Below are 24,614 nucleotides of genomic sequence, written 5' to 3'. Positions count from 1 at the left end.
CATGCAAAAATAGGAGAACGATCGGCTAGGCTCGGCCGCTCCCGCTGGCCATCCAGCCTTCCGTTCCTCCAAATCAAGGTGTAGATCATTTTTTTCCGCAAACAAATGAGGAGAAAAACGCTCCGGTTTTTGACTGATTTGCCCATGTTAATAACGTCTCTCAACAGCCTCCGGACTGCTCGGACGAAGAGCTCCATGCGAACTGAAGAATAATTATTTCTCTCCATCGCGGGCGGTTTCTGTGAAGGGGCTGCGTGGCACTTGTTTCGGCAGTAACATTGGCCCGGAAGTGGAGTAACTTTTATTTTATGGGGCCCATCAGCCATGGCCGCAGACCTAGAGGAAAGTTAGGCGCATGCAAACTGTTCGCCTGTCTGCTGCGCCATGCCGGAGAAGATGCTTTGTACTCCGTCTAGGTCGGGCATCCTGGAGCGGGGCGGCACGGACGCACCAGGGAAAGGAGGGAAAGAGCACTAGCTGTCTGGTGGTGGACGGAGCCGTGTCCATGCATCCCGATCTGAGCAACCAAGCATATGCAATCTCGCCCGTATCGCTCTCGTGGTTTCTACCCTGTGGTCTATACAAATGAGCAAGACTTGCACAGCTTCCTCGCCCAACCAGCTCCGTAGCGTACCATTGAACGACGCTCGCTAATCCCCTAGAGAGCCTCTTCTCTGTCTACAACTCAAAGTCCATCTGTCTCTCGTGGAAGCGCTTAGAGTTCTGTTGTCATGGCTTCTGGCAACAACAACAATAAGAAAGTGGCCGCCATCCTCGTCGTGACCCTAGTGCTGATGGCGGTGGCGGCAGCAGTGGCAACAACAACAACAAGAAACACGCATTTTGTGCCATTGGTAACGAAGAATCACACTTGTCGCTAATTGTATCAACGAAACACAACGTTTGAGGCTGGACTTCCAAAATAACCCAAATCTGACAGTTTAGTCTGGTTGACCCGGTTTCCGACATGTCGGTCCCTCTCGTCAGATGCCTAATCCGACCCGATTACCCACCCACTCCCTTTCCTCCTTTCCTCTCCTGCCTACCCAACTCATTCGGGGTCCTGGCAGACTGTCACCACGATCCTCTTGGCCCGCACCGCAAGTTCCTCTCCAAGACTGCAAGAATTATTATGTTAGTAAATTATATCTTAACTTTAGTCTCTTTTTTTTGTTATAATACGCATGCAGATGCCAAGGCCAGCGACAAGAATTGCACCCAGCGCCCAGCAAAGGACCCGGGTTGCCCGAGCTTTGAGGACTGTTACCGGAAATGCGTGGCGGAAGGCTACAAGGGCGGGCTTTGTACAAGTCCTGTATGTATTTGCATCACTTGTTGAGCCAGCCATAAACTTCAAAGTTGACTAATAAAAAATAAGATATATCAAGTGTGTTATCCGTACCCATGTGTGTTTGCACATGTGGTCTATGTTTCTATTCTGTCTCCCGTTTATCTATGTAAACATAATGGAAAGAGTGAATTCCGTTTTTAAGCTCCAAGTTTCATTTTTTCGACAACTTTGACCATATTTAATGGAATTTCCTTCTTTTTAACCCATCTAGCAAAACTTGTGCCATTAGTGACCCTATTTAAGATTTTTGCCTAAATTTCTCCGTCCTGACAGGTGGTCCTCACTTTTCAAAGCCGACTTGGCAAGCCAAATCGGACACATATTCGTCAAGTGGTTTTGCCGGTAATGACCCTTGCCTCGCCTTGCCGGCATGATTCCTCTGCGACAAACGTCCTGACAACAAGGATTACACTCAGCGACAAACGTCCACGATCGAAATGTTAACTACGAGACAAAAAACTGTCCTGACAATACAGTCCTGTGAACAGTTATTAACCAGGTATATAGGTCCTCTATGGGACTAGAAAATATATTACTCTCTCCGCTTTATAATTCAAAGTAAAACCACGTCACGACAATAATTACGGAACGGACGAATAGATTTAAGTACCCACTGGCTACCGCGGCTCGGTCGTCTGAAAAATAGGAGTAATATCTCGCTTTTTTTAAAATAATACATTTATTTTCATCAATATTAAAAATAATACCGCAGTTTGAGAAATTTTTAAAAATAACACAAACCGAGAGGCAGTGGTCGGCTTGGCCCAAACCGACAGGAACTGGCCCAAGCCGACAGGCCTCTCTCGACCTCGGGCAGGCCGACCACAGGCTTTCGCTAAAAAAAGAAATCTCCTCGTCCCGTCGAGGCTGAGCGATTCCAGATCCAGTCCAGCGGGAGGAGCTTCTCGATGGCCATGGCCGCTGAGAGCTGCCTCCTGGAGTGCCTCGCCCGGGTCCCGCCGGCCTCCCACCCGCCGCTCCCCGCCGTGGCCATGGCCAACCTCCTCGCCTGCCACGCCGGTTCGCGCGGGGTTCTTCTCACACGCGCGCGCCGTCTTCCTGCCCCCGCGCTCCGTCTTCCTCGTCACCGGCCGCGGGGCCAACCTGCACGTGGACGCCGTCACTGGCGGCGGCTTCGCGCGCCGACGCTGTTCCCCGGGAAGAAGTTCGCGGCGGTGGCCGTGGACTGGCGGAGGGTCGGCGTGGACGGGCGCCGTGGAGGAGTACGAGCCGGCGGCGGCCGCCGGTCGTACGGTCGGAGCGCCTCCGGGCCGGCCGCCGTGCACCGTCTCCACGATGGGATCGCTCAGCCTCGACGGGACGAGGAGATTTCTTTTTTTGAGCGGACGGCCTGTGGTCGGCCTGGCCTGCCCGAGGCCGAGAGACCGAGGCTGTGTTATTTTTTGAAAATTTCATAGACTGCTATAAACGTATTATTTTAAAAAATAGCTAATATCTCCGTCGACCCATCCTCCTCCTCTAACTCCCGCTGGTAGCTAGTAGTTTTGTATGGTTACTTTTTGTTGATCTTCTACCGGCCGATTTGGGGCTACAAGCTCTAGGAATCCTGGGTGAAATTGTTTCTCAGGACCGTGGAGCTGCTGCTCCACCTGCATGCAACCGTCCGATCCGCTCTTGGGGATACGGACACCGATGCTACACGTAAAAGAAAGAAAAAGAAAAGGACACCGGCACGTGTGCGATCTGATCGAACTTAACGTGGATGCATAGTGGGCTTCTCCTCCGATCTTGGCATCGCCGAGCGGGGCGGCAGGAACTCACGATGCTGCGCGTGCTTCCGATCTGCGCATCGGCAGCTCCTTTTAAGCCGCGCTTCACCACTTCATCTCCTCCCGTCTGCCTTCCTCTGCCACTGCCACTCGTCTGAGACTCTGCGTGTGCGTCCAATCGACTCAGGTGAGCTCCAGGCTTTCCTATTGCTGTCCTTGTTTCCTGAAATTGGTCTTCTCTACATGCTTGTTTCTGTGTCATGTTGTTTACTCTACGTACTAATTGATCAAGGCCAGTGGTGGAGCTAAAAATGTCTAAAGGCTAGGGCTACAACTAAGAAAACGATGAACAATTTGGAAGCATATGGGGCTATGTCTTCTAATACTAGGAATAATATAGACAAAATGGCCGCGTGTATCGATTAATGGAGAGGCCAGGGACGGTTTCTCCTTTTCAAAAAAAATAATACTATGAATAATACACTAGCAGCTGAGCCACACCTGAGGCCATAGCCCTACTTGCCCCAGTTGTATGTCCACCCCTGATTCAAGGCAACATGCCTTTGTGGAAATTATGTGGACATTCTAGAGGGATTTGTGATGTTTCTGGTCAAAAGTACAGCATAGCCAAAGCCATAGCAGAGCTGAATCACATTTGCTTACGATATCATTAATTACTGGAATTTATTTATTTTGCTTAAGATATTCAACAAGTGGATCACGTCGCTCATGCCTCAAATTCCTTCCGTAGTGTTCTGTTCCCTGCAGATCATGGCTTCTTGCAGCAGCAGCAACAACAACAAGAGGGCTGCCATCCTCGTCATGACCCTAGTGCTAATGGCACTCGTTGCGTCTTCGGGTAAAATGTACAACTAACACGTTCTTAACAATTATTATGTGTCAGGATCAAATCTTTGCCTACGTATCTTAAATTTTCTCTTGGCACAAAATCTTTTACTCCCTTCGTCCAACAAAAAATGTCTCAACTTTGACTAGATTTGAATGCATGTATACACTAAGTCACATCTACATACATCAATTATTTTCATCTCGATCATTTGACAGTCGGCCGAGCCCGGATCGACTCGGGCCAGACGCTTAGCCAAGATGGCTCTGAACAATTAACGGCCCAATCTGTTCCTGAGGCCCAGCCCGGCAGGGGAGCAATTGCCTTCCCCGCTAGCCGTGCCACTGGTCACCATGGACAAGCTGAAGGAGGGAGAGTAGATAGAGCACTCGCTATGTGGTGAGTTATTGTCACGGCATTCATAATCGGAATGTTGACTACGTCTACGAAGAGTACTTAACCAACGTACGTCTTTCCTCTAGAAAATATATTAGATCTGACTACCGACGCTCGGTAGAACTGAAAAATAGTACTCCATCCGATCCAAATTAATTAGACGAAATGTTGTTTAAATCTTAAATCTAAGGCCGGTCAAAGAACAGGGATAGTAAATGTTTTTGTTTTGTTGACCGCGGTACTCCATCTCATTTTCAAAATAGAAAATATATATGCGGTTACCATCTTAAAGTTTTGACGATCAATCGGTGAAAGTATATGGTTTCACAGAACCACGCATTTTGTGCCATTGATAACGAAGAATCACACTTGTCTCTATTTGTATCAAGGAAACACAACTTTTGAGGCTGGACTTCCCAAATAACCCAAATCTGACAGTTTAGTCCAGTTGATTCCGTTTCCGACATATGGGTCCCTCTCGTCAGATGCCTAATCTGACCCGATTACCCACCCACTCCCTTTCCTCTCCTGCCTACCCAACTCATTCGGGGTCCTGGCAGACTGTCACCACGATCCCCTTGGCCCGCACCGCAAGCTCCTCTCCAAGCTGCAAGAATTACTATGTTAGTAAATTATATCTTAACTTTAATCTCTTTTTTGTTATAATACGCATGCAGATGCCAAGGCCAGCGAGAAGAATTGCACCCAGCGTCCAGCAAAGGACCCGGGTTGCCCGAGCTTTGAGGACTGTCATCGGAAATGCGTAACGGAAGGCTACAGGGGCGGGCTTTGCACAAGTCCCGTCTGTATTTGCGTCACTTGTTGAGCCGGCCATAAACTTTATCAAAGTTGGCTAATAAAAAAATAAGATATATCAAGTGTGTTATCCGTATCCATGTGTGTTTGCATCTGTAATCTTTGTTTCTATTATGTCTCCCGTTTATCTATGTAAACATAACGGAAAGAGTTAGTTCCCTTTTTGACTTCCAAGTATCATGGTTTTGACAACTTTGACCCTATTTAGTGGAATTTCCTTTTTTTTAACCCATCTAGCAAAACTTGTGCCATTAGTGACCCTATTTAAGATTTTTGCCTAAATTCCTTCGTTGTGACAGGTGGCCCTCACTTTTCAAAGCCGACGTGGCAAGCCAGATCGGACACATATTTGTGCAGTGGTTTGCCTCGCCTTGCCGGCATGATTCGTCCGCGACAAACGTCCTGACAACAAGGATGAAAAACTACACTCACTGACAACCGTCCATGATCAAAATGTTAACTACGAGACAAAAAAAAAGGGTCCTAACAATACAGTTCTGCAAACAGTTATTAACCAACAACGAACATTGGCCCTCCGTAGATATATTACTCCCTCCGTTTCATAATCATAATTCAAACTAAAACGACGCCACGGCAATAATTACGAAACGGACGAATAAATTTAGCTACCCAGTGGCTACAACAGAGCGTGTGTCAGAATTTTATGTGCGTGGTGCATGATAAAATTACGGTCGGTCCCACAACAACATTGAAGCCGTGCCTCATGACGGCGGCTGCGAGTTCTGGTACTGGGTCGACAAGCCGATTGGAATTTTCGCCCTTCCCAAGGATATAGAGATCTTTTTACTGTATTCCACCGATGAGCCCACTTCTCCTCTCCGCCCGCAAGCATCCGTGGCTGCTCGGTCCACTTCCGTCCGGAGTTCCCCCGAGTCAGCAGCTCTATATCCCCGTTGCCGCCACTCACAATTATGGCTGCCGCCGGTGAGGTTTTGCGGGCCCGTAACTCACGGCGAAGACCGCCTTCTTCTTCGGATTCCCAAGCACCCCGTGGCACGTACCGCCTGACGAGGTAAATAAGCTCAATTTTGTTCATTTTTTCCGTTTGAACTTTGGTTGTAATTCTCCCTGTGCGTGTACGTAGTGCTTTGAAGCACATGTAAACCTCTAACAATAGTATTTTAATCTGTAATCTGGATGATTGTGTGTGCGAGCTAATTAAACCTCAGAAATTGCTCCTGTGCCAAAGTAATGAACCCATTATACTCGTATCCCCTTGCCCTAAGTACTGAATTCCTCCTTATTACAGACATTTCTTGTACCCCAAATCTTAACCATAAGCAAGCCAAAAAATGAAAGAGAAGAAAAACAACTAAAGTATCAATAAAATGGCAGTACAATGTATCTTATTGCAATGGTAATATTTGCATCATCGCCGGCGAGATGATCAGGTGGAGGAGCTCCACTGGCTAGCCTTCTCGAAGCCATTCTTGCCATAGTAATAGTCTTCCATGGCCTGCTGGATCTCGGCACGGGTGTTCATCACGAAGGGGCCCTGCTGCACCACGGGCTCCTTCAGCGGCTGCCCAGCCGCCAGCGCGAACCGCAGTGGCGCGCCGGACTTGTTCCACACGCTCAGGCCGTCGCCGGAGGCGCCGAGCACGAGGCAATGGTGCGCGCTCGCGGGGGCCGCCTTCTCGCTGCCGAACACGCCCTCGCCCTCGATGATGTATACGAAGGCGTTCCACCCCTCCGGGATCGGCTGGTGGAGCTGGGACCCTGGTTGCATTGTGAAGTCCATGTACATGGTCGGCGTCCGGGTGTACACGGGCGACCGCACCCCGAAGGCCTCGCCGGCGATGATCCTCACCTCGACGCCGTCCTTCTCGGCACGGCTTATGTCCTTGCTCTGCAGCTCCTGGTACCGCGGCTCGATCCTGCAGATGAACGAACGAGCATTATTGGCAGAATGCTGGGTCAGTGACTGATCATTCGGGACACCAAACAGTTCATCAGGAATGTTAATGAACCGCTGTCTGCATAGATAGAGTGCATACATCTTGTCCTTGGAGGAGAGGTTGATCCAGAGCTGCAGGCCCTTCTGCACTCCGTCGGACGCCGGCATCTCCGAGTGCACGATGCCGCGGCCCGCCGTCATCCACTGGAGAGGGAGAGGTGTCACAGATTGCAATGTCAGTTCAAGACAAAGATCATTGAAATCCATGATGAATAGTAAGGCAGGGCGTGCAGTGCAGACCTGGACATCTCCTGTCCTGATGGTGCCCTTGTGGCCCGAGAAGTCCTGGTGGGTGAAGGCTCCCTGAATCCCCAAAGACAACAGAGCATTTCAGCAAACACCTTACAGGCAACAACAGGTAATAGAAGCAGAGCAGAGAGGCAAAACGGAAGGAAGCGGTGCAGAGAGGTAAATGGAAGGAAGCAGAGCAGAGCACGCGGTGGTGGGCACGTACGTCGAGCATGTAGGTGACGGTCTCGAATCCTCGGTGGGGGTGGTCGGGGAACCCGGCGGGCTTGGAGACTGCAAACCAACGGCCGAGGAAGTTTTTGATCAGGAAACAAAACAAAAAAAACAGAATTGGACGAATTCTGAACGGGATCGGAGATTTGAAATGGAGGAGCAGTGGCGGTAGTACCTGAGAACTCGTCGAGCATGAGGAAAGGGTCCAGGTTCCGGAGCTCGTGCCTGCAAGCAGCAAGCAAGAAGAAGAAGAGAGGTCAACGCCATGAGGAAATTCAGAAGAGGTTCGCCTCGCCGCCATGGTAGGTACAGGTAGGTAGGGATCTGCGTCGTCGGATTCGCATCGTACCTGCCGATGCTGCGCCGGACGGTGGCGCCCTGACCCTCGGGCTGCGACTCGGCCAGCACCTTCTTCACCACCGCCCTGGGATTCTCCAACGGCCCGGCCGCAACCGCAGACGACGCTGACGACGACGACATGGCGAGCGCTGGGAACAGCAAGACGGTCACGACGACAGCAACAACCAGGAGGAAGAGGATGAGCAAGAGGAGGATAGGTTTGGACTTGGCTTTACTTGTTGTGTTTCTGGAGGAGGAGGAGAGAAGACGGTGGCTGCTGTTGCGCTTGGTGAGCCGCGCGAGAGCCGTATAAATAGGGGAAGAGGAAGAAGAAGAAGGCCTCAGCCTCGTCGTGGCCGCGAGCACCTTCTGGGCCATGATAATGGTTGATGGATCATGGAACCCCAAGGGGGGCAGATAAATGGAGGATCAATTCGGGATTTCAGGGAGCGTTGACTGCGGCCGGCTGCTTTCCTTTTTTCCTTTTTACTGTTTGCGGCTGCGGCGAGTTTTGAAGAACAAAGAACAACACAACACGGGTGGGTGGGTTTGGTCGACGGCGTGCTTTCGTACGGCGGTCGTCAGCTGGATGGATGGCGTCAGCGTGGCGTCACGACGCTCGTCATCTGTCTTCTTCTTTTTTTTTTTTAACACCGTCTTCATCTGTCGGTTTCATATCATCATTGTCGTCGTCGTAACCTGTCGTTCGTTCCCGGGTGTTCTGTTTTGCTTTGAGAACACGCACCAAAAGAAACAAGCATGTTTCTTCCGAGCAAAAAAAAAAACCCTGCTGGAGTGCTGTGCGGTCTTGCACAATTTTACTTAAAACCAAGAAAGAATTATGTTGAGACACTGTTTACACAAGAAAATTAATGTCACCGTATTTCCTTGTCAAAAAGTGATACGAAACCTAAGAGTGGAGGGAGTACATTTTATAAACTTGAACAAACAGATGGAATTTCAGTATCTGCACCTGGAAAAACAGAGCCCATCATGATTCACACGTGAGCAAATATAACCAATATTTTAAACAGCATACTAGTTGTTCAACAATCAATTTCAACTATCACGACAGGCAGATTAAGAACAACATCATCCCAGACACCACTGAAAGCGAATCAAACACGTGAAATCGACAAGCCAAAAAGGAGACGCGGATTAATAGCTTCTTTAAGATAAAAACTTAGTGCAGGCAGATTAAAAAAAGTAGCTCCGTTACAAAACTGTAGAGGAAAATCAGCACTGGGCTTTTCCCCTCCTATCTTCTCTCCACACCAAAATCAGAAACAAAACTTAGAAAACATAAATCTACGCCTGAGATGGAGATAAAGATGGGGATGGCTACAGATGGCGATGCCGCCTGAGCCTGATCAGGGCTTAGGCGATGATCCTGTCAACGCAGGAAAGTGGGCGGCAGAGTCCGGCCTGGGGACTGGCCTGGGTTGTGGGTAGCCACGGCCCCGTCCACAGCCACCATAGCCTCGACCACCTCCACCGTGCTGGTACCCTCCGTTGCCATAGCCCTCCGAGTTGCCGCCTTGACGGTATCCGCCACGGCCTCTGCTGCCATTGTACCCACCCTGCTGGTACCCGCCCTGGCGCTCTTGATAGCCTCCATTGTACCCACCCTGGCGCTCCTGGTAACCACCATTGCCCCTGCCATTGTTGTGATCAGGGCGGCCACCACTCCTTGGCGCGGCATTGCCACTGGTAGCATCTACATTGTGGAAGACTATGGCATTGTCACCGCGGCCAGAATTGTACACCCGTGATTCAGTGCTGTTGTCACGGCTGCGGTCGCTGAAACCACCATTGCCACGCCCACCCCTATAGCTGCTGTTGAATGGGCCATCTCGCCTTGGCGGGCGAGGAGGGACGTACTCCTGACCGTCAGCTGGCTTAAGGTACTCCTGGATGGTCATTGACTGCAGCCAACAGCAATGAGGATTACAGATCAGGGGGAACAAAGGAATGCATGCAACAATAAACAGCAATGTTGTTTAATTATACTAAAGAAGTTACAGCCAAATGCATTTACTATTTCAGAAGCAGGCCAGAATATATGTGCCTCATGTGCATATATACTGAAATCAAAAGGTTTGAAGAGATTTCAATACCTTGCGAGGCTTGACATTCTTCACAACAACCTCCTTTTCCTTGTGCTCACCATCTGCATCATCTTCTAGCTTCTTCTCCAATTTTAGGAGACCCTCAAATGCTACAGGGTTGATCTCCCTTCCCTCCAGTTTAGCGGGCTCCAAAGACTTCTTCTCCTTTAGCATCTTCTCATATTCTTCAAGGGTCATCTCCTGATCCAAAATTTTGTATCAGTACGGAAATTTTAAACACAAAAGGGTTTATAGATAGCTGTTCAAGAGTGCAGTGCAGTACCTTTTTCTCCTCTTGATTGACCTCTTCTTCATTGCCAATTGTTTTCTTAGAACCATCTGCATTAGCTTCCATAGCCTTCTTTTTATTCACCTGCCTCTTCCTTGCTGAGCCACACATACTCTTGGTTTTGACCCCATCCTTCTTTTTGGTGCCACCTTCTCCCTCTTTCTTAGAATCATCTTTTGCAACATCCCTGGCATCAGCATACAATAAGATTCCTAATTTAATTTGGAAGAAAATGGTATGTTTCGAAATTACTTGAAAAAGAAGTTTTGATTTTGTAGTAACATACCCAGAAGATTTCTCTGATTCAGGGGCAGGAACACCATCAGCATTATCAGCACTGGCATCCTGCTGTTTTGTTTCAACAGCAGGCTCAGCCTGCTCTTCAGGCTTGAGATCAGGGTCAGAAGAAGCAACGGATGCCGCCTTACTTTTAGGCTTGTACTGCAGATTCCTATTTTTCCTGGCCTGCCCACCGTCTCTGCTGTACCATTGCCTCTCGCCACTATGGTGGTAGTTTCCTCCCTGTGCCTGCATATCACCATACCCATAGTACTCGCCACCATACGCACCTTGCTGATAGTGGGAATTATTCTCATTGTAGCCAACATTGTTGTAGCCGCGACCGCCATTGCCGTTGTGATAGCCGCGACCGCTATTGCCATTGCGATAGCCACCACGACCGCCATTGCCATTGCGATAACCACCGCGACCACCGTTACCGTTGGAATAGCCACCGCGACCGCCGTCGCCGTTGTAATAGCCACCACGGTCGCCATTGCCGTTGTAATAGCCACCACGGTCGCCGTTGCCGTGGTAATTGCCACCATGATCAGCGTTGTTGTCGTAATTACCACCATGATCGCCACTATACTCCTCCATCCCTGAAAGACAAGGCAATGTCAGAGGCCAGAGCAACTCCATATTGACTATATTAATTAGCCATGAATTCTTTATCCAGGGAGAAGTATTAAACTAATTGACTCAGCTTACAAAAATAATAATAACAATCAGCATCAAAGGCGATATAATGACATGCCACACAGAATACATGCCAAACAGAAATCATGTTAGTTTGGGTACAGAGTACAGTTACTAACAACTGCATGGGAAAAAGACTAACGCAACATGAACCAACTGCTCACAAAGTAACTGAATGGCAACAGAGCATCAAAGGCATACAATGGCGATTCCGTGTCTACACAGCACAATGGCCGACGGACTCACCCAAAACTAACAACAAAAAGCAAGCACCTTCACCCAATTACTAGTAACCGCATCAAGCGCGTACACTACAACGACCAGATCAGCATACAACAGTGGACTCGAACAATTAAAGGATCCATCCCAAAATTAAACCACATTAGCATGAAACACAGCGGATCCGACACACCACGAACAATTAAAGGAATCCATCCAAAATTGAACCACATCAGCATGAACAAAAACGATCTAGCGGCTCGATCGATCGATCGTCAATGGGGAACAGGGAGAGACTACACAGATCGGAACCGGAGGAATCGAAGCGGGTCATACCATCCTGCTGCGGTTGGGGCTGGGCTCCCTTGAGGCCGGGCTTCTTCTTGGGCGGCTTGGGCTCGGAGGGCGGCACGACCTTGCCGACGACCTTGCCAACGACCTTGGCGACGGCCTCCTCGCCCGACGCGCCCTCCGCGAGGTCCAGCAGGTCGAAGTAGCTCCCCATCTCGGCGGCGGCGGTGGCGGCTAGGGTTTCCGCCGCCCCTGCTAAACCCTCGTCGAGTCGATTCGAGTCGCCGCGCCTCTAATCTCGGGATTGCGGGTTCGGTGTTTCCCCGGATCGACGAGGCCGAGGCGGCTTTATATAGGCCCGGCGCCGGGCTCCGTTGGCGACCCGCGCGGCTCGGTTCCCGGACCGGACCTGATCGGGTCCGGCCTTGACTCGACCGACCGACGCGTGTCGGGTTCGGGTCCGGGGGGAAAAACGTTACACCTGTGTAGGTAGATTGGTTCGAATACGATACGTTTTTACGTGTTGGTGATCTTTGTAATTAGGGAAGGGAGTGATCTCCGGATTGATTGATCGATTGTTCTAGAACACGTATACCTACTTTGTACCTGACTCATGAATTGATGGGATCGATGGTGAATTTCTTCTTTCGCAAGGCAGGCTTGATTTGGTTAATTATGAACCAAGGTCGGTGCGTGGGTAAAATTAGCGGGTAGAAACGCTCGCTCGAATATGCTGGATCGACCATTTAATCTGCCAACTGTTCAAATACGCGCTTTGGGTGTTGGTTTTCGCCAACGACAATATGCATTTGTTGTACTCAAATCTTTATTTTCAGGTGGAGTATATAGGAGTACAAGTATAGTATAGTACCTCGTCGAACTTTGTTGATCAGGAAGCATCATAAGGTAACTTTGTATCGATCAAGAAGCATTATGTATATACGGGGTATGATCTTGCTATGATCATAGTTCTTACTCGTACGTGTATTGTCCATCGTAATTACTCACTTCGTTTCTAAATACTTGTCGTGGTTTTAGTGCAAAACCATGACAAGTATTTAGGAATGGAGGGAGTAGAAAAAGAAACTGGAAGAGATCATCCAACCACATAGATGGTTTGTTTCGCGATCTCATGTCCAACGTGGAAGATCATGTCTCTCACTCCACCGTGAAAGATGTCATATGTCCGCGCATGACACGTGGCTAGATTAGTCCGAAACCTAAACTCAAAGTGGTGCGTGAGAATTAACAGTGTAAAAAAAATAACAATCACGATTCTAGGACGATGAGTTAGCCACGTGTTGCAAGATGAACGTGTTGAAAGAGAGAGACCGGCCGGGTTTCATGTATTCACCTTCACAACTGTAAAGTCCGTAGAAAGATTGGTGTAAAAAAAAAAGTCCCTAGCAAGATGAAAGCAATGCGTACGTGCTTAAGTTGAGTAGGAGTAGTAAGAAGCCACCTACGCTTAATAATTAGTTAATTTTTTGGTTCCTCTTTCCCCTTGTCTAGTGAGATGCCTGACGCAATATGGTTCTTTCCCGTGTCAGGTTACAATACATATCGATCTCTTTTCTCTTTTCTTTTTTGACGCAAGAGTCCATCTCATGACCTCTTAATAACGAACTACTTGCAGGACTCCGAACTAAACTAGCACTGTCATGTGCGTGTCCGAACTCCGAAGTGAACTCCCTACCATAACTCGACTCGGACTACACCTACATCTCAGCAGCTAGCACGCTGCTACTACTACTATAAACATCCACCTAGCCACCACTTGCTTGCTCAACCAAAACGATTATCATCGACCCATCGATCGATATCGTAGATCGATGTCCTGCTAGCTAAGCTATAATGCGTGGATTGATTTCAAACATGGCCGGCGCCGGCGCCAAGGCCAAGCGTCGTAAGGTGAGCAAGCAGAGAGCTCCAATGGGGCCGATCGAGATGGGCGCCGGAGCTCCGAGAAACGACGACGGCGCCGTGGGCTGCGTCAACAGGTGGGCTCTCATCACCGACGACAACGATGACGACGGCGAGCAACGGAAGCCCAAGCCCGCCGAAGAAGATGTTGGAATTTTGGGTTAGGCCAAAGGCCCAATCTGAAATTAATTCTTGGAAAATCTCAAAAAACCCATTCATGTAGTGGGATGAGGAAGTGAAAATAGTCCCACATTGCTAATTTAGGGGGAATTGGACCAATATATAAGGTATGTTGTTTCTCACCTCTTGAGCAAGTGAGTAAGGGAAATTCCTACGCGCGCTCCTCCTCCGCTCGTCACGACGCGCGCGCCGCGTTTCGTGGATCAAGTTCGAGCCGTGCCGGGACGTGCTTATCTTTTTGGCAGTCGGAATCCGTTGCGGACGTGTAACGAATCCCGATAATTGCGGAGTCGGTTTTGGTTTCCTAAACCGAACCGAAGTCCGCCTGCGTGCCTATATAATAAGACTACCCCGGCCTCCGGACGAACGGCGCCACAACCCTAGCCGTCCCGCCCACGATCCAATCTCGTTGTTCGCTGCCAACTGCTGCTCCATCCCGTCGACTGCGTGCACAGATCGCCGGGAGAGCAGGCCTCCGGAACCCCGACCTTCGAGATCCTGCCCGGGAGACGGTCGATAAGGTTTTTGGGGAGCGTTCTCACGCGACTGCTCGCTTCTTCACGTCTCTGTTTCGTCGGCATCTTCATCACCAATGGCCGACGACCTCAGAGATCTCGCGGCTCAGGCTGCCGCTTTAGCTCAACAGCAGCAGGCTGCCCAACTCCAAGCCCAGGCAACTGCTGCTGCACAGGCGCAAGCGCAGGCACTGGCCGCTGCTCAGGAAGTAGTCAAGGCTGCAGCTGCAGCTGGCGTGAACATCGACGCCACCGGACTCGTCACCGACCTCAACAAACAAACACAAGAAAAGAGCACGGCACCGTACGTAATCTGCTCTTTCTTGTTGATTTTGATTAGTAGTTCTATTATTCATGCCGTGAAATTAGATGAGTTTTATTGCTGTGCGTTGCTATTTAATTTGTCTAGTTTGCATGATATAATGTGCTACATATTTTACACACTGACTTTCTGGACATCGAAATTACCTAATTTATCAACGGAAGAGGCCCAGGAGGTCGTAGTTGTGCAGGAGCCGGCGCCATTGCCGGCGGACCCTGCTGCTGTTCGTAGCAAAGGTATGTTGTATACTCCATTGCTGTACTTCTTCTTCTTCTTTCTTTTCTTCTTTCTTTTCTTCTTATTCATTCTTTCCTTCTGTTTAATTCGATTGGATGCATTATGCAGAGGGCAAGAGGAAGAAGAAGATGACAGCGAGCAAGGCATCAGAAGAAGAGGATCAGAGCGGCGGCGGAGGAAGGTGCCGGGAGGTGGCGGAGCGGGTGTGCAAGGCGGCCGTGGCGGTGGCGCTACTGGGCCTCCTGGGCCAGTTCGTCCGCGATACTCTGGTCGCCGCCGGCAGCCTCGCCTTCTGATCCATCTACACTGCGAGGGATCCACTCAAAAAATAAAATCTACACTGCGAGGGCTGGGATTACATCAATTCTTTCTTTTTTTTGACATGACGGGTATCTATATGGATTGTTACGGAGTACATTAATTAGTTGGCAGTAGATAATAATAAGTAATCGATTTCTATTTGTTTTTTTGTGAACGAAGGATAATATACATATTGTGTAGTACTGCCGGAGAATCTGTGAATTTTTCATCATCATCTTCTTCAGAAAAGGCAGTGCACACCTTTTAATAGCTGAAATATTACTGCATGAAAGATAAAACACACAAGTACCGGATCAGCAACCTTATTAATTTCACTCAAATTGTTACATCGGTGTATGCTCATTTGGATTTTTGAGCACCCACGGATGTTAAATTAAAAAAACACACGCTAGTCCACTTGGCTTCAGTCTCGGTGTGATATTTGGCTTGTAACATTGTAGCATCTTATTTTTCATGGCGGGGTTTATCAACCTGATCAAAGGAAATAGTGTCAAAATTGCAAACAAGATGCAGAGCACTTTCCACAATACAGTAATAATAGTAACTGTATGAGAACTTACTATGCATGGTTGCTATGTTGTGTGCTCATTGTGTCCTCGACCCTGTTGCGTGTTCCCATGCACGCTCAATTTTACTGCTATAATATGCGAGAAATTGTCGTTTTGGTTTACCTAAATGAAATACTAGAAGCTACTGTCTGTATTGTTGCTACTCATGCCCATTCCACATAGATTATAAGATCACTTGTACAATTCTTCAATCTCTCTCTGATATTTGGCTGCCACTTTGTCCCTTCTTATTTTCATGGTTGGTGTCATCAAACCATTGTCAATCTGGACCAGAAATAAATATGTCAAGCTAGCACTTAGCAATTATTAATTAGCACATGAATACTTCTCGTGCATTTTGTTCTATAAAATCTTACCGTAAATGGTTCATCAACAATAAGAATAGGGCCAATTTGGAATGAGCAACCCACCGTCCTGTCATTTATTAACAGAATAAGTCAAATGGGCGGCAAAAATTGAATCCTAAAATAGCCATGTCTGCCTCCTGTTGATTTCATTTTATATGCGTCTCCAACAAGTCTTTTTAGCTAATCTAAAAGCCCCCAGTGTTAGACAGTGCAGGCAGAAGTCAACGAGGGATTATTTGAACAGTTAATGAATACAAAGCAGTCAACTCTTACCATGCTCTCAGCTCATCATATAGCAAGTTCAGGATCGTAGCTTTAGCTAGTTCATTGTCCCCATCAAGTCTCGACTTTCTTTTTGCTGTTGCTAGAACTTCATCATTGTTGGGAACAATAATAGCACCAAGGCGACGGCGATCCTATGCAAAGAACAAAGAATCTCATGACTCCGACAGTGGTGTTTCTATTCTATCACTGGAATATCCAAATATAATCCTAGTATGACAGGTTTTCGTGAACAATAACGCACTACGTGGTTTAAAATAATGGTCTGGCGGTTCTTCTAACACATCTCATTTGCACCAAGACCACATCAAGTAGCATAAACTAAACCGTAGTAGGGCATCTAATATCGCTAGAAGTTATGCCTTACCTGGCCAATAACCATTATCTGCTGAATCAAGTTACTCCTGCCTGCTGCTTCCTCAAGCTCAGCAGGTTCAACATTTTCACCTGGAAAATAGGATATTCAGGTGCAATCAGATCCTGTAAACATTCAAGGGCAGCCATATCTAACAAGAGCTACTTGATACATAACTACGTTTGAGCGGGAGCCGATTGACTTCTAAAGTCCAACACCACACTCCAATATACAAAAGAGTAGCAATAAAACTAGATCTCACATAATAATGAAACTGATGTTTCGAAAACAATGATAAACTGGTTATAAGGGTTACAATACCTGTAGTGAGAACTATCGTATCTTTCGCACGCCCTTCAAGAACAAGCATCCCTCCACATTTTCGACTAGGGCCAGTGGTATGGTGAGGTGCAAGCCAACCTATATCTCCAGTGTTGAACCAACCTTCTTGATCCAAAGCTTTATTTGTAGCAGATGGATTCTGTGACAGCAGAAGTTTTAGAGGTTATAAGGAAGTTGAAAACTCAACTAACATAAGTCCAGAGCATGGTGTTTCTGTCTTAGCATCGATTATAGATTTAGCTAACTGTGGTTCTTCCTGTTCATTTTGGGTTTGGAGAGGTACACCAATACTGTCTCAAATATTCCTCCTTAATTGCTTTATGAGAAACGACAGTTCAGGTAAAATATTTATCAAACATGTTGAGTTGCTACATTTTTTTCTAATACTAGAGTCAGTGTTATGACTTGTGATACATACAAAAGTGTGGTCTTTGTGACCTCCTTTAGTTGATTATAAGTTCATAACATCTAAATTGTGTTCCATGATTGGCCCTGTGATTCATGGAATTAACAGGTCCGTGCAATAGGATTATTGGAAAAAAAAGGTTCCATGAGGTGGCTGGATGTTCTTATCAAATAAACAATAGTATATTTATTCAAGTAATATTCTTATGGAATCAGTTCGGTTATACTGTGATTCTAATCAGTAGAGTGAAAAGACAGAACCTTATAATATCCCTTCATTACTGGCGGTCCTTTAATTTTCACAATCCCCTTTGAACCATCTGGGAGTGCCTCACCAGTCTCTATGTCCACAACCTTGATTTCGGTATGCTTCACTGGGTGGCCAACTGTGCCAAGAACCTTCATGTGACATAGAATACTTATGTTACTATTAGTATTGATTAACATAATATATAAATAGAAAACAATAAGAAATGAGCGATATGAAAATTAATTTTAAGATGCTATCCAAGTGGTTATAAGTTTGTAACCAGTTCAAATCCCGCACAAAAATGCCCAGGAAGGCTGGAAGTACTCCCTCCGATCCTAAATTGTTGTCAAAATATTACATGTATCTAGACGCTTTTTAAGAATAGATACATCCATATATGGACAAATTTGAGAGTCAAGAATTTAGGATCAGAGGGAATACAAGACTAGCACACAAAAATACCAGAACCATCATATTCCTTTCCCCCAAAAAACTAACAATCCATCAATGCTCCTTTAAATAGGAAAAGGCTACCCACATTATTCTTTTATGCATTTCATGGCTATCATGTCTCCTTCCAGACCCGAGTTTCCTGGTCTAGGAAGATCTCCTTTCTGGGAGCATCCAAAATGTCTCATCCTTTTTTGCTCTTCTTTTAAGGAAATAGGACCTAACAATCAAATATTTAACTCACTGTATAACCTTGTCATCTGCTTTTCTCCAGTTTCCACAATGAGTAAACTCATGTATTGAACTAAATGCAAAACCATCTATTTTTAAACACGCCAAAAGATCAGTGAATTAATCACTACAATGCATTTCTACAAGTCAGGTGGAATTTCTTACATTACAGAATGGCCGTCTAGCAGCTACAACAGGGGAAGTCTCGGTTAGACCATAGCCATTTTGTACTTTGATACCAATGGCCTGAAAGAACAAAATATTGATGAAACATCATAAAACATACTCCGTCCGATCCATATTACTTGTCGCAGCTTTGTCTACATACGCACGAATTTGTTGCTAATGCTCTACCTCAAAAAACTTGTCCACATGCATTGGGAGACTTCCACCACCACTAATACCAGCCTGCAAATTATGACAGAACCCATAAGTACAGTCAAGAAAGTTAAGAATCTCTTTTCACACTACAAAATGCACAAGGATTAACACAAAGATTGGCACACAAGAAAGATAAGTACCTTCGAAATTCCGATTGAAGAATGGATTTTCTTGTAGACCAACAGCTTTGCCAGATTATGGAAAGGCCATAAAAGAGCGACAATAATTCTTGCCCATAGACAATTGACCATGCAGACAATATGTGATGGTTCAACAGGATTGTTTGATAACACTGTTCCCTTTCCAGCAGAACAGAAAAAGAGGTCATGAAAAGGAAATTTGACTCAGGATCAGAGAAAGAGGCTACAAGCCAAATCTAGTGGGGCATTAATTTACATCTGGTCATCATCAAAGATTGAGAGGAAGGAAATATAACATCTCCGCACGACTTAAGTTGCAACTAAGCAAACTAGGTAAATTATGCTAACTCAGGGTCAGTACCTCATATATCTTCTTTGACTCCATATATTGCAAACTTATCTTGATAAGTGCAAGGGCGAGAGTTTTTCGAGCAGTGGAACTGGAAGATATCTGCCTTTGAATTGAGCTGTACAGAGTGAAGAACGTTACAAAATGGATCTAAGATTTTCAATGGAATACCATTAATTACTACCTGTCCACAAGAAATACATATTTCATGGACCAGAAAAGGTTGGATAGGCAACACAAACAAGCTAAAAGAAAATACTGTATCAAACATAGATGTTGAAAGTGAACAAAAGGTGACATCATGGAGCCACATTGAGGGAATTAATGAACTGAAGTATAATTTTATTATTTATCAAATACAAATTTCGGTAGAATACTTCATAGTTAATATAAGCAGTTTATGATTATAGCGTTACAAAAAAAACTAACCTGTACAGAGTTTCATAGACCAGTGGTACTGATATGACATAATGAGGTTGGTACCGCTGCAAATCTTCCTATCAAAGAAGATAAAAGATGTCAAAACCGTAAGCATATAGACAATAAAATTAGTAAATACTGGGTTAGCGTGAAGATTAGCAAGTCCAGTGTTCTGCAGACCGGTCCATGGTAATAAAAGACCTGCCTAATTTTGTAGCTTTCAGCAAGCTACTGAAAATATGACGGCATAACTCATGCAATAGTGCACATGAATACATTACTACATCACAATAGCTTTTTAATAAAATCACTAGGTTCTTTATGCCAAAATTGACGACAATAAAGTAACGCATGATGAAACATACCAAAGTAATACCTTCAGGTACTTCACAGCAGTGTAAACTTGTTGGATTCCACAAGTGAAGATGAAGTACTCGGTAGAACGTTCATATGCATGCCAGGGTGGAAGCATGCTTAGGAACCTATCGCCGGGTACAGCTGGAACAATGTCCCACAAATTATTTATCTGCAGAACATTAATGCGTAATAGCATTAAGCTTTATGTGGATAGAAAAGGAATGCATTAAAAACAGTAATCACTTCAGTTCACATAAATTCGGGTCACCTGAGACTTGAAATACTTTTAGGAAACTCCAAAAAAACGTAATGATAATAATAATCAGCACAAGTAACCATGTTCATATAATCGGATATCACATTAAGATATGGAAACAAAGAAGAGGCTATTGCACAAAGCATAGAGTTACTAAAAATTCATTGTCAAAATTTATGTAGTGAGCTGCATGTTTAACCTGATGCAAGAGATTTCGGTGGGTAAGCATCACGCCTTTTGGTGTGCCACCTGTTCCACTAGTATATATTAGTGTCGCAACATCTTCTGGAGTAATTGCTTCGAAGACACCTTGCTGACCTAAAGGAAGAAAATGTTCCCATAAACTGACACGTAGTTGCAAGAAAAGGAACTCTTCTTTGGATGTAAGTTGACTACTTAAGAATACAGGCCATGAGATGACAATATCATTGAAAAATGGAGGAATTTTCTGAAGAATTAAAAGATGGTGAGAGTTTTAGGTTAGCATTATAATCTCAAAAGAAACAAGAAGTGTAAATGCTATTTTCAAAACAACAGATACCAAAGCTACTATGCTTATACAGAAACCAATTTGTGTTTACCACAAAGAAATCAAGTGGCAAAGCTCTCGATATAATTAAAGATCAAGCCAACTATTGAATCAGAATTTTGCAAAACTAACAGTATGCTTACAATATTGTTATAGTGAGTGTTTATCTTATTGGATGCTCTGATACCTTGCAGGATGAAAATGACTAGCAAAACATATGTCATTCAATGCCAGAAATGCAGGAGTGAAGAACAAACAAATTGTAACAAACCTCCTTGATACATCCTTAGCTAAACATTCTTGTTATTCATACCATGTAACAATACCATGCAAGAAATACCTTGCTCGTGAGAATTGTGCACTGCATTACGGTTTTCTCGTCCAAGTTGAGTGATATCATTGTAGTCATAAACTGGTATGTCCTTCACAGCTTTACTATTTAGGGATGATTTATCACCCCAAAGTAGCACAACAAATCTTGCATTAATCCTTAAAGTGAATGATTCTGCAAGCCGGTTAAAGAATTGAGGACTGTCCACAACAAGTGCAATACTGTGATGGGGAAAAGACAATAAAGTCATATCGTAACATGAAAGTAAAAAAGAAAGAAGTAAACTTTGTACTGAAAATTAGACCACAGAAGCATAAGATACTCATCATAGTACAATCTCTAACATTACATATGATACCAACATTTTAATGTTCTTGAACTTGACGATACAACACATATTTATAGGTTGTACAACCTTGATAACATTTGATTCAACAGGCGCCAGTAATATATTGAAGATGTGAAACCTATGTGTCATGTTACGTCCAAGACGTTACATTCCAGTTGCAAGAATCAAGATAATAACAATTAACAAGGCATGCATCAGCTCTGCATATGATAACAGTGGCATATTACAAACATGTTGATACATTAAAGATGTCAAAAATGCAGTGCACGTGGTGTACTTCTTTTCAAATGCTAACGCAGGCCTATCTAAAAGGCCGTCCATTTGCCTACCAAGGGAAGTATAGTTCATCTCCATCCATATCTTACGATTTGGAATGGGGAGAGATGGTTGAGAGGATTAAAGCGGCGGATCACTAATCCGTTTAACTATAGATGGAAACAAAAGTGCCAAACTTGTCCCTGAAATTGCATGTTCCCTTAACGGTCAACATATCGCTCCATTCCCACTTGAATATTCCATCAAACAAAATATGGAAGGATATAATTAGCCATATAAGGAGGGTTGATTAGCTTAAAATATCCAGGTGCTGAATCCTGATAGGGGCTTCACTCAAAATAACATGATTTCAAAGTTCACTAAAAAAGTTCACACTTAAAAAAGAAGTTGAGAAATAACCTTTCAGAGTGAGTGTATATTTGGAACAGTTCTTCATCAGAAGATCTTGTTCCTCTAACAACGTTGATAGCGCCTGTAGCCATGATTCCTGGATTGCATGTTGGCAATGGTATGATTACTGGTGAACATAGATGATCATGCATTTGAAAGAGAGTTATAGGAACTCCCCTAGATAGCTGGCATGATAAATGGTAAGTACATTGTATAAGAGGCTGATATTTGTGAATTAGTATCTTCAAGTCTTTAACCTTCAGATGACATGGCAAAGGAATAACGATTTGGCACTTCGATCATGCCCTCTTTGCTCAGAAAGTAACAGATGCACTCGCGTATAAATTGCAAACCTAGATATAGCAATTCTAGCATTCTGATGATTTGAACTCTTGAGCTGCTAATATCGATAAGGATAAAGATCACATAACTAATACATGTGTATCGTACATAGATATATAATACATGTTAACCTTCTTCAAGAAAAGATGAAAATACCTTGATCTGCAACTAGCCACCGACATGAGTTGTCAGCAAAAAGGGCTAGCTTTTCATCTGGAGCGACACCAACAGCCCTCAGACCATGAGAAAAATCCAATATATGTTGTTCAAGCTGAATAAAAACCACAATTAGCATTAAGATAGCATACTGTTATGGACACTTGAGTTGTCAACTTAAAATTAGAATGTAACTTTTACATTTGAAGTTTACAAGGAGAATATTATTGTTTATAGTTGATGAGAACACATGTGAAATAAAATATAAAAACTCAACAATCTAAAGGGGTGCCAACTAGACTATGGGTTAAGACTGAAGATAGTTCCTTGCTCTAATCAACCATAAAGGTTTTCTTCGAAGTGGATATGCAAGTTACGATCTAGTATGCAAGCCTTTTGAAGTAGTTTGTGTTCCTATTTCCAGAGAACTAGTCTCGATCAGATCATCAGGCATAATAAAAAAAATTATAGCAGTTCAAGAAGTACCTGCTTATAAGTCAATTCCGACGGCGGATCATGATAAGGATCTACCAAAGCTACACGGTCAGCATATTTTTCTGCTGCTGTCCTCCAGATATCTGGAACTGCCTTCCATTCATGCACAGCCAGATCATTTCCACCAGGCAATAGGGCACTTTCAAGTAAAGGTGAGCACTTTCTGCGAGCTGGACTTTCTAGCTGTAATGCAGATTTACGAAAGTTTCAGGCAAAAAGGGCTACACATTGGTTCATGGAAAATGCAATATAAGTATGCAGTACTACATGACACAAATCATTTCTACTTTCTAAAGCTATTATTTGCTGGATCACAACATCGAAAGACTCACCACGATTTCACGCACATTATTGCAGCCTCACAATTTCATGTACGACAATGGACTTTATACGCAATTTTATGCACATAATAAAATAAGGAGCCAGCCTTCTCTCTTAAGGAAAAACAAGAATCATACACACAGTGAGATCCATCCATCTAACCCCGGGAAGAATTAAGATAGCCACGGATGATGACTATCTCACCGGCTTCCCTTAATAGCCACGGATGATGACTGCCCAGCTCTGTTGCGAGGGCCTACAGGCTACAGCTACAGAAAGTGGCACCTATTGAAAGATTTCCTTTTCCACCTCCATTTCTATCAAGGCTGAATTCCAATTCTACTCCTGTTTTGGCAAAGGTGAATCAATCTAAAACTGGCGCCTCTTCCAAAGGCTAAACGAAGTTGCTGTCATTGATTTGCAGGAAATTGGGGTGGGGACTGAAGCTACCGAACTCACGTCGGAGCGAGAGACTGGGGCTGAACCAAGCAGCGCTGCTCGCCTCGTCTGAAATCAAGCAGCGGACAGATGCGTGGAGCTCGGTCCTACTAAGTTACTGCTAGCTCGATCGATAATCTCAGCAAAGAAACAAGTGGCGCAGTGTGTAGATATAGATAAGCCTACAACGGAGCACCAGGGCGAGGTCGGAATCGGGCACGGGAAAAGAGTGACTGACGAACCGTAGTGGGGTCGGCGGGGAGTCCCGGAGGAGCGGCGGCGCACCGGGGCACGCGGCCGGCGCGGCGCGCAGCGCGGCGGAGCGTGACGGCGGAGGCGAGGAGGCGGGCCCGGGGCGGCGCGGAGCAGCGCCGCGGCAGGCAGAGCGCCGCCGCCGCCGCCGCCATTGGGCCGCCGCCGGCGGCGGCGGAGGCTGATGCGGAGGCGAGGAGCATCGCGGGAGGCCAAGCTAGCCGCCGAGGAAGAAGACACCAGACCAGTGGGCGCTGTCCTCTCTCTCGCACGCGGGCTAGAGATAGGGAGAGTGGCGG

The 24,614-nt window shown here is 45.6% G+C and overlaps 3 protein-coding genes and 1 long non-coding RNA gene across 5 annotated transcripts; 1 reads left to right on the top strand and 3 right to left on the bottom strand.

The window, feature by feature from the left end:
* The first annotated feature begins 3,103 nt into the window (after positions 1 to 3,103).
* On the top strand, positions 3,104 to 5,314 carry LOC112270087. Its single transcript, XR_002962416.1, has 3 exons — positions 3,104 to 3,268; positions 3,833 to 3,940; positions 5,002 to 5,314. It is a non-coding gene; the product is annotated as an uncharacterized LOC112270087 (long non-coding RNA).
* Positions 5,315 to 6,316: 1,002 nt separating this feature from the next.
* Positions 6,317 to 8,419, bottom strand: LOC100833215 (pirin-like protein). Of its 2 annotated transcripts, XM_010236396.3 has the most exons (7): positions 8,156 to 8,419; positions 7,930 to 8,068; positions 7,756 to 7,805; positions 7,573 to 7,640; positions 7,359 to 7,421; positions 7,159 to 7,262; positions 6,317 to 7,038 (listed from the first exon to the last, which is right to left on the bottom strand). In XM_010236396.3, the coding sequence occupies exons 1-7, from the start codon at positions 8,295 to 8,297 to the stop codon at positions 6,549 to 6,551; spliced, it is 1,056 nt and encodes a 351-aa protein (XP_010234698.1). In that variant the 5' UTR covers positions 8,298 to 8,419; the 3' UTR covers positions 6,317 to 6,548. The 2 variants fall into 2 exon arrangements, with proteins under 2 accessions (XP_010234698.1, XP_003559150.1); XM_003559102.4 differs by having other exon boundaries at positions 7,930 to 8,419.
* A 641-nt stretch (positions 8,420 to 9,060) lies between these two features.
* Positions 9,061 to 12,113, bottom strand: LOC104583610 (keratin, type I cytoskeletal 9). The gene is made up of 5 exons (XM_010236320.2): positions 11,850 to 12,113; positions 10,603 to 11,197; positions 10,311 to 10,503; positions 10,037 to 10,228; positions 9,061 to 9,844 (listed from the first exon to the last, which is right to left on the bottom strand). Exons 1-5 carry the CDS (start codon positions 12,016 to 12,018, stop codon positions 9,290 to 9,292), a joined length of 1,704 nt encoding a protein of 567 aa, XP_010234622.1. The 5' UTR covers positions 12,019 to 12,113; the 3' UTR covers positions 9,061 to 9,289.
* A 3,382-nt stretch (positions 12,114 to 15,495) lies between these two features.
* Positions 15,496 to 24,470, bottom strand: LOC100832904 (probable acyl-activating enzyme 16, chloroplastic). Its single transcript, XM_010231108.3, has 19 exons — positions 24,306 to 24,470; positions 23,296 to 23,487; positions 22,810 to 22,924; positions 22,321 to 22,408; positions 21,306 to 21,517; positions 20,636 to 20,754; positions 20,200 to 20,349; positions 19,833 to 19,900; positions 19,416 to 19,521; positions 19,055 to 19,213; positions 18,888 to 18,941; positions 18,699 to 18,779; positions 17,864 to 18,001; positions 17,177 to 17,336; positions 16,868 to 16,947; positions 16,492 to 16,634; positions 16,228 to 16,285; positions 15,863 to 16,135; positions 15,496 to 15,773 (listed from the first exon to the last, which is right to left on the bottom strand). The coding sequence occupies exons 1-18, from the start codon at positions 24,468 to 24,470 to the stop codon at positions 16,043 to 16,045; spliced, it is 2,181 nt and encodes a 726-aa protein (XP_010229410.1). The 3' UTR covers positions 15,496 to 15,773; positions 15,863 to 16,042.
* Positions 24,471 to 24,614: the final 144 nt, after the last annotated feature.

Source organism: Brachypodium distachyon, chromosome 1 (genome assembly GCF_000005505.3).
Source record: "Brachypodium distachyon strain Bd21 chromosome 1, Brachypodium_distachyon_v3.0, whole genome shotgun sequence".
NCBI lineage: Eukaryota > Viridiplantae > Streptophyta > Magnoliopsida > Poales > Poaceae > Brachypodium > Brachypodium distachyon.
This window is presented reverse-complemented; position numbering and strand designations above follow the sequence as displayed.